This window comes from Chrysochloris asiatica, unplaced genomic scaffold (assembly GCF_000296735.1).
Source record: "Chrysochloris asiatica unplaced genomic scaffold, ChrAsi1.0 scaffold00150, whole genome shotgun sequence".
Lineage (NCBI taxonomy): Eukaryota > Metazoa > Chordata > Mammalia > Afrosoricida > Chrysochloridae > Chrysochloris > Chrysochloris asiatica.
The window spans coordinates 4,409,049-4,418,873 of record NW_006408668.1 but is presented as its reverse complement, the minus strand read 5'-3'; the positions used below and the strand labels follow the sequence as shown (position 1 = coordinate 4,418,873).

General features: G+C 40.4%; 1 protein-coding gene across 1 annotated transcript in view; it reads left to right on the top strand.

Annotated features, from left to right (window-relative positions):
• NPAS2 (neuronal PAS domain protein 2) overlaps window positions 1-9,825 on the top strand; it is a 126,523-nt gene that overhangs the window by 25,488 nt on the left and 91,210 nt on the right. Inside the window, exon 2 of the mRNA XM_006870770.1 lies at window positions 851-999. Coding sequence (XP_006870832.1) covers window positions 851-999 — 149 coding nt within the window. The remainder of the gene's footprint in view (window positions 1-850; window positions 1,000-9,825) is intronic.

Below are 9,825 nucleotides of genomic sequence, written 5' to 3'. Positions count from 1 at the left end.
TTCCCCCAGCTGTGAGCCTTCCAACCTTCTAAGTATTCCTTTATATGTGGTTCAGAGTTCTGGGACCATCCCCTGAGCCTGCTTGTTCGGGTATTCTGTGTTGTTGTTGGCGGAGCTCTCTGCTATAGGTCCACCCAATCCACCATCTTGTTTGTTCTCCTCCTGTGGCAGTCTCTTGAGCAGCATTGCATGCTGGACCTGCTCAAAGGGAGAGGCCGACCTCCTGCATCATGCATTTCTTGTTTGGTTTTCAAGTCGAGCAGCAACCGTAGCCAAGATTTCCTAACCAAGTTCTCAGGAGGCCTCAAAAGTGCTAAAGAAAAGATCAGTCCACTCCACTTGTGTCTGTTCTATAAGGACTCAGTGTGTTATCTTGTTTTTAATGGGGTCCAGTCACGTGTTGTACCTGCCATATATCAGCCCTTCCTTGTACATCCACAACAGGATGATGAGATCTCTGAAGCAGTGGTCCAGACTGGGATATTCTGGGTTGGAGAGGACATGGTTTATTTGCACTTTTAACTAATGGAGAGGTCTCAGAATGAACTTCTCTGGGCTGCAGCCACCTTTCCAAACAGAATGCTGTTTGCTGTCAGAAGATGAAAGCTTTATGAAGTCAGAGTAAGCAGTGTCTGAGTCATAACTTCCTTATTATTGATGCTGTCTTTCTTTGTCACCAAGAGTCTAGCAAAACATTTTTCTGTCCTCATCACTCCGCTCTGAAAGTGGCCAATGTTACCTTCCCTGGAAGAGTTTTGATAAAGTGATCACAACAGAACAGACTCTGATTTTATAACAAAGCCTGTAGGGAGTGGAGTGTTCCGGTAACCTGTGTGTTTTATATTTACAGAGCTTCTCGAAATAAGTCTGAGAAGAAGCGACGGGACCAGTTCAATGTTCTCATCAAAGAGCTTAGCTCCATGCTCCCTGGCAACATGCGGAAAATGGACAAAACCACCGTGCTGGAAAAGGTCATTGGATTTTTGCAGAAACACAATGGTAAAGGATGTGCTTTCTGGCTTTATTCCATTCCTACCCTCTGCATTTTATGATGACTTCACCTAACCAGGTCTCTCTTCCTTCCAAAACCCAGTCCCATTAGTCAATGGCTTCCTGTTTCAAATGTACCCCACCCTCTCTCTTAGCCCCAACTCCAGCAGGTTTGGGAGAGTACACTAACCTCCCAAATTGCTTTAGGAGCCAAAGGAGAGACTCGAGAGCAGCCTCACAGAGAGTGCCCAGCTGCAGCAGGGTGGGATTAACAGTAGGAACATCTTCATTCAAAATATCTAGAACATGTTCATTTGCTGTTGTTTTCCCTGAACAACAGTCAGCCCTGAACAGATGCAATACCCATGTACTTTTTTTCCACTGGTTCAGACTTACTGGTTTCTCCATCTTCTTTGCTAAAATCACTGCCATCAAGTCAATTCCAACTCTTAGTGGCCCTACAAGACAGGATAGAATAGCTCCCTAGGGTTTCCAAGACTATAAATCTTTATGTGAGCAGACAACCTCATCTCTCTTTCAAGGAGAAGCTGATGGGTTTTAACAGCCAATCTTGTGGTTGTTGTTGTTGTTAAGTGCCATCGAGTTGATTCTGACCCACAGCGACCCTGTATAGGGTTTCCAAGGAGCAGCTGGTGAGCTTGAACCGCCAACCTTGTGGCTCAGACCGTCTAGCACATTAACCCACAGCGCCACACCAGGATTCCTAACCTGTGATTAGCAGTCTGTAATGTTAGGCTCTATGTCAGCTTGACCAGGCCAGGATTTCCAATGGTTTAGCAGTTGAGATGTGCTTATTTCCATGGTGATGAAACCTAATACAGGCATAGTTAACTGTATGATGGTTGGCTATGAGCAGCCAATCAATTGAAAGAATGTTTCCATGGAGGTGTGACCTGTTCCCAAATAACCACCCCCCACCCCCCACCCCTCTTCTGCTGGGATTTTACAATTGTAAACCATTTCCTTGATAGGAACTTCTCTTTATATACATACATAAATATGTTTCACTGGTTTCGTTTCTCTAGAAAACCTGGCATAAGACATAGCCCAATACTTAACTCAGAGCAGTATCAGGGTTCTTCCTTTGTTACTGCCCTTAAATTCTTTGGGCTCCTGAGCTATATGATTAAAAAGAAAAATTGAGAATAATTTAGTTTTAAGTCCTTTTTTTTGTTTATTGGGATAATTAACGCATCATAAAATTCACCCTTTTAAAGCATGCTGTTCAGTGGTTTTTAGTATAGTCACAAGATTGTACAGCCATCGCCACTATCTAATTTCATCATCCCAAAGAGCACTCATATCCATTAGTTGTTAGGTGTTGTCAAGGCGGTTCCAACTCATAACGACCTTAACACAACAGAACGAAACATTGCCTCATCCTGTGCCATCCTCACAATCTTTGTTAAGCTTGAGCCCATTGCTGCTGCCACTGTGCCATTCCATCTCATTGGGTATCTTCCTCTTTTTCACTGACCCTCTGCTTTACCTAGCATGATGTCCTTCTCCAGGGACTGGTTCCACTTAATATTGGATCCAAAGTATTTTTCTTTGGTCTTCCTTACTTACTGTCCAACTTTCATATGCATAGGAAGCTATTGAAAATACCATGGTACCTTAGTCTTCAAACTGACATCTTTGTTCTTGATCAGCTGATTTGCCTAATGTAATACGTCATTTGATTTCTTGACTACTGTTTGCATGAGTGTTGATAGTGGAGCCAAGCAAAATGAAGTCTTTGACAACTACAACTTCAGTCGTTTCTCCATTTATCATGATGTTATTTATCCATACAGTGGTGGTCTTTAATTTCACCCCATTCCCCCTCCCCCAAATCTTGGCAACCACACGAATTTACTTTCTATCTCTGGATTTGCCTATCCTGGGCATTTCATACAAATGGAGTCCTATAATCTGTTGTGTCTGGCTTTTTTACTTAGTGTCCATATGGTAGCATGTGTCAGTGCTTTATTCCTTTTGAACAGTGGAAGTGTAGTGATGTGCCACACTTTGTTTATCCACTCACCAGTTGATGGACAGTTGAGCTGTTCCCACATTTTAGCTTCTGTGAATAATTCTGCTATCGACATTCATATACAAGTTTTTAATGGACATACGGTTTCTGTGTACAGTGTGAACGTCCGCTTACTGATAACTCAGACTTGCCCTTTAATGTTATGTAAATTTACCGTACCTTTGAAACAATTAAACCAACTCCAGGTGGTGGTTATGTGCCATGGAGTCGGTTCCAACTTATAGTGACCCTTTGTAGGGTTTCTGAGGCTATAAATCTTTACGGGAGCAGAAAGACTCATCTTTCTCCCGTGGAACAGCTGGTAGTTTTGAACTACTGACCTTGATTCGTAACCACTGTCCTATGAGAACTCCTAACCAACCCCTAGTAACTCCTCACTGCACTCCTTCCCAGCAACAAATTCTTCATCACAATCACCTTCACTTACTGCACGTACAGTTTTTATTTTGCGCTTTCTCTAGCACTGGACTAAGGCTAAGAATCATATGGACTTGTTCAGATTTACCTACATATTCTCTTTAAAGACACACTTGGGAATGGATCTCATTCATAACTTAGGAACTGCCTGGAGATGCCTAGGAGTAGAATTGCTAGGTCATGTGATAACTCATGAGAACTGCCAAACTTCTCTACAGCAGTTGTACCATTTCATATTCTCATCAGTGATGGATGAGAGCTCCGTTTCCTCATACCCTAACCAAATTTATTGTTGCCCCTACTGGTTGTTTTTTTTTGTTGTTGTTGTTGTTTTAAATTATAGCCTCCCTAATGACTAATAATAATAAGAGCCCTGGTGTGGCGCTGTGGGTTAATGCACCAGACTGCAAAGCCGTTTGAACTACAAATTCAACAGTTGAAGCTCACCAGCTGCTCCTCGGAAACCCTATACAGGGTCGCTATGGGTTGGAACCGACTTGACGGCACTTAACAACAACAGCAGTGACTAATAGGAGTCCTGGTGTGGTACTGTGGGTTAATGCGCCAGACTGCAAAGCCGTTTGAACTACAAGGTCAGCGGTTCAAGCTCACCAGCTGCTCCTTGGAAACCCTATACAGGGTCGCTATGGGTTGGAATCAATTCGACGGCACTTAACAACAACAACAATTACTATTGATGTTGAGCATCTTAGGTACTTTATTGGTCATTTGTATATTTTCTTTGGTGAAATGTCTATACAAATGACTTCTCCATTTTTAAACCAGGTTATTTATCTTGTAGCTGAATTATAAGATTTCCTTGCATTTTCTGGATACTAGATCCTTATTACATGTGTAATTTTCAAATATTTTCTCCCATTCTATGAGTTATCTTTTCATTATCTTCATGGATGGCATCATTTGAGGCGCACAATTTTAACTTTATGAAGGCCAGTTTATCTACTTTTTTCCTTCTATTGTGTTGTGAATTATGTCCCCCAAAATACGTGCTGTAAATCCTAACCTCTATGCTTATGCTTTTAATCTCATTTGGGAGTGGGTTGTCTTTGGTGTGTTAATGAGGTAGAATTAGTGTAGCGTATATATTGAGCCAATCCCTTTTGGTATATAAAAAGAGATTAAAACAAGTGAGCAGAGAGATGAGGTAAAATAGATGCCCAAACACCTGTGTCTCCCTAAGGAGCCAGGAAGCAGAAACTGAAGAAAGAAGTGCTTGCCTCTCCGGTTGACAGAGACAGAAAGTCTTCCCCTAGAGCCAGCTCTTCTAGCCTCATAACTGTGAGAACACAAATTTTGGTTTGTGAAAGCCATCCTCTTATGGTATTTCTGGTATATAGCACTAGATAACTAAGACAGAATTTTGTAGTGGGAGTGGAGTGCTGCTCCATCTGATACCTAAAATGTGACACCGTTTTGGAATTGGTTAATGGGGAAAGTTTTAAGGTGTCTGATAATAAAAACCTACCTAGATTGTCTTGAAGAGACTATTGGTAGAATTATGGATGCCAAAATCAATTTAGGTAAGGGCTAAGAAGGAAGTGAGGAGAGCAGTAAAGAAAGTTTCATCTTAGAGCATGTAAGGGACTTCAAAAAGCTTGTGGAAAAGTTGAATTAAAAGATAAGGGGATTTTTCCATGAAATTTTTGAAGCTCCTTCACACATATGACAACAGTAACAGAAGATTGCTAGAAATGTGGGCATTAAATGTGCTTCTCATGAGGCTTTAAAAGAAAATGATGAAGATGTGGTTAGACAATGGAGGAACGGTGATACTTTTTAGACAATGGCAAAGAGCTTGTCTGAATTATGTACATGTGTTTGGTGGAGGGTAGAATTTGTAACTGGATTTGAACTTGGATATCTGGTGGATGAGATTTCTAAGCAAGCTCTTAAAGGGGTGTGTGATTTTCCCTTGTCATTTAGAGTAAAATGCAAGAGGAAAGCAATGGATTTAAAAATGAACTGTATAGAATTAAAACAGAACTTAAAGATTTGGAAAATTCTTTTGTACAAAATAAAGATATGTGTCCTAGATTGTTCACTAAGGACACTAAGGACACAATCTCTTATTAAAGAGATGAAGCTTGTGACTAATGAATCTAGCCAACTACCACAACAGAAGACCCATCATCTGAGAACTCAAGGAGAAAGTGGGAAAAGCACTTATTACACTGAGGGGCTGGCAACCAATGTCATAAAACAAAATGTATATAAATTGTTGAACATATTTGTTCTATATACTTTCATCCAAGCTATAATTGAAAATAAAGAAAACCCATCAGCTTAGACCAAAGGGGACAGAGGAGAGACCAAAAGGAAAGAATGTTATCTGTCTTTTGGAATTCTACTGGCCAAAAACAGGCCAAAGGAGCTCTATCCATTGTCCCCAAGAAAAGAAAAGGAAGCAGCTCAGATATCAACAAAATTATTGGAAGGAGCACAGTTAGCAGAGCCTTCTCAGTTTCAAAGGGTGGGGCCACAATCTTCTGGATCTCAGATGATGGGGCCACAGCCTCCTAGATTTCACCAACTCACTTTCAGTGTGTGGAGCTTCTGTTCATGTGTGCCAGGAGAATGGGGCCACTACCCAAAGCTGAAGGGGTAAGATTGCCATGCCCAAGGGCAGAAGAAGGAGACCTGCTGTGGCCACCACTCAGATGCACCAGGAAAATGGGGCCACTCAAAGCCAAGGGAAAAGAGTTGCCTTTTTCAGTGGTCCCAGTGGTGAAGCTGAATGAAGCCCAGGCCCAAGGTGCCTCCATCCAGAATTCAGAAAGCATGGTCAACACCCTGATTCTGGAGAGCAGGACCATTACCTAGATGGTCTCAGAGAAGAGAAGATTATTTTTAAGGCCTTAGAGCTAATATAGTAAGTTCTGATGGGTTTCATAGTTGCTTGGTACCTGTTAACCCCTTCTTTCCCTCCAATTTCTCCCATTTGTAATGGAAATGCATCACTTGTTCCTATTCCCATCGTTGTACTTTGGAAACAGATGACTTGCATTCTAGATTTCACAGGTTCTCAGATGAAGAGCAGTTTTGCCCCAGGATGGAACATTCCTAAAGTCTCACCCATGTTTGATGTAGATGATTTCAGCAGATTAAATTTTAGACTTGGGGTTGATTTTAAACATTTGAGCTATGATGGGCTGAATGTATTTTACATGTGTCAAGATCATAAATTCTTGAGACTAAAGGGATTTAGTCTGTTGTGGATTAAATTATGTCCCTTCAAAGTATGTATTGTAAATTCTAAACTTTTGACCTATAGTTATATTCTCATTTGTGAATGAGTTGTCTTTGTTATGTTAATGAGGTAGGGTTGCTGTAAGTTATCTCTTTTGAGGGCAAAAAGGAGATTAAAATAAGTGTGCAGAGAGAAAAATGGAATAAAATAAATTCCAAGACATGTGGAGGTCTGTAAGGAAGCAGAAGCTGAAGAGACAAGGACCTTCCTCCAGAACTGATAAAGTCGTTCCCTCGAGCATGTGCTCTCCTGAACTGAGAAAATGCACTTCTGTGTGTTTCTGTATCTCTGTTCTAGCAGCACTAGATAACTAAAACAGATTGGTTATGTTCTAGTTGTCTTATCTAAGAAATGGTAATTTAATGTAAAATCACAAGGATTTACATCTGTGTTTTCTACTAAGAGTTTTATAGTTTTGTTCTTATATTTAGGTATTTAATCCATTTTCAGTTCGTTTTTTATATGGTGTGAGGTAGGGATCTAAATTCATCCTTCTGCATTTTTATATTAGTTTTCCCAGCACTATATTCTTCTTGTTTTAAAAAACTTTTTAATACCTTTATAAAAGCATAATATACATACAGAAAATACATAACTAACATAACTAAATAACTGTTAGTTATGAGGGGCTTCCTCTTTTTCACTCCCCCTCTACTTTACCAAGCATGGTGTCCTTCTCCAGGGACTGGTTTCTTTTGATAACGTATCCAAAGTACCTGAGATGAAGTCTTACCATCCTCACTTCTAAGTAGCATTCTGGCTGTACTTCTTCCAAGACATATGTGTCAGTTCTTCGGGCAGTCCATGGTACTTTGAATATTCTTCACCAACACCAGAGTTCATGCATCGATTAATTTTTAGTCATCCTTAATCATTCAATCTTCTTAATCACACCACCTCTGCTTTCCCCAAAGATGATCTCTATTCTGACTTCTGATACCATTGATTGGTTTTGCTTGTTGGGGCCATATTCAGATGGAACCATATGTTGTGCACATGATGTTTTTGACATTCATTCATGTTGTTTTAGTGCTATGCTTAGTTCACTTTCATTGCCTTATAGTAGTGCATCGTTTGAATTTATCACTTGAATCCATCATGGGACCTACATTCTTCTCAAGCCTATCTTCCCTTTTCCACTCCTTCCAGCCCTTTGCCTCTCAGTATTGGCCATATGCACCCTACCACTTGCCTGTAAATGATTTTTTTTTTAGTTTCAGAGAATAGTTAAGAGGGTACAGGAGTTATTAATATTCAGGAGAGGCAGAATTCTTTTTTCCTTAGACGTGGCAGCAAACATAATAAAGTCAGAAATGTCAGAATTATTGAGGAAATAATTATAGTTCTTCTGTGCTTAAGGTGATGTTTCTCTTTCGCTGAGCATTTTCCTAGACAAGATGATTTCATGGAAGAGGGCATGGCTGGGACATCTGAAAGTTTCATTGTACTTGGTATTCTTTTATTATTTCTTTGATAATTGTATATACCTATTAAAAATATGACAGTAATGATAGAGCCTCCTTTTCTTTTTATTTTTTTAAGCTGTCCAGGGGAGAGTAAGGAACATGTTAATTCCTTTTGTTAAAAGTCAGGAAAGAACAATTAGGTGAGATTGGTAGAAAGTGTTACAGTGGTATTAGATTGACCCAATCATTTAATCAGAATACAGCCATGCCTCACCTTAAGGCCCTCTCTGGTGCTGGTTGTGGGCCGTGGTATCAGTTCTGACCCATAGTGACCCTGCACAGGGTTTCCAAGGCCAGAACTCATTACAGGAGCAGAAAGCCTCATCTTTCACATATGGAACTGCTGGGATTTTTGAACTGCTGACATTGAGATTAGCGATCCAACTCGTAACCACTATAATACCAGAGCTCCTTAGTACATTCTGTGAAATAGGACATTATATGATTGGGACATTATGCAAACGCCATATTGTAGTTGGGTCCGACTATTCCTTTAAGCATCTCAAGTAGCTTCGTGCCTGAGCAGTGATGATAAGTGCGCTGAGGAGGAACCACTTTGGTGTTTGATCCTCAGTCCGTGTCGTTAGCAACGTCCCTCTCACATTTTTGTTAGCCTTGTAGGTTTCAGTAGAATTGTTTGGTGGATTTTTTCTTTGTGTTGAGGATCATCATGATTTTATACCTAAAAGTCATACGCAAGAGCATTGGCTGATTTTCCACCGTCATGTTGTTTAACAATCTTTGTTTCATTTCCAAATTCTGCTTAGCCTTTTGCCACCACTATTCCTAACACTGGTTTTGCTGTACTTGGGAGCCATGTTATAATTCACAGTAATATTTTTTCTTTAAAGAAGATTCATGCTACAATACTTGAAAGATGCTGCTACCTATGAGTTGCAGCATGTTCTGTTATATGGTAAAGTTTTGAGCTAGAAATCACAGACCAGTACATACATAACCAGTAAGTTAGACATTTATTATGACTATCAGGACATATGCCTTATAGGTGATTTGCCTGACTGTGGAATTACTTTATACACAAGAGAACTGAGATTCATGTGTTCGTTAACAATCTCTTCTCTAACTGGGATTTCTGAACTCTGGAGTCCTGGTGTGGTGCCGTGAGATAAAGCACTGGACTGCAGGATCGGTTTGAACTGCAAGACTGGTGCTTCAAATTCACCAGCCATTGCTATGAGTTGGAACCGACTCGATGACACTTCACAGCAACAACAATTATGACCTGATGGGATCCTCGAGGTATATGTGGTTGGACGTTGTCTGAACAGATGTGAAGCCGTGCGTGACTGTTGCTGCGTTTCATAAATAACAGGCTAGCTAAGTGAAATGTCAGCTTAGTTTGAGTGCCAAGATATTTTGCAAATTACTCAAACTAGGTCAGTGCCACTGAGAAGCAGGACAGCTGTTAAATAGGACAGCTGGGATCAAGTTCATCAGTGTGACATTTATGCCAGACCTGTCCTCTTCAGAATTAAAGAACTGTCAATTCTGGACCTGCAATGGATCAGTCAGCAGAAATTCCATCTCCCACAGTACCTGTTTCCTTCTCACCTTTTTGATAAACTAAGAGCTACTCTGCATAACCCGGTTAAATGTACTGAAAATTA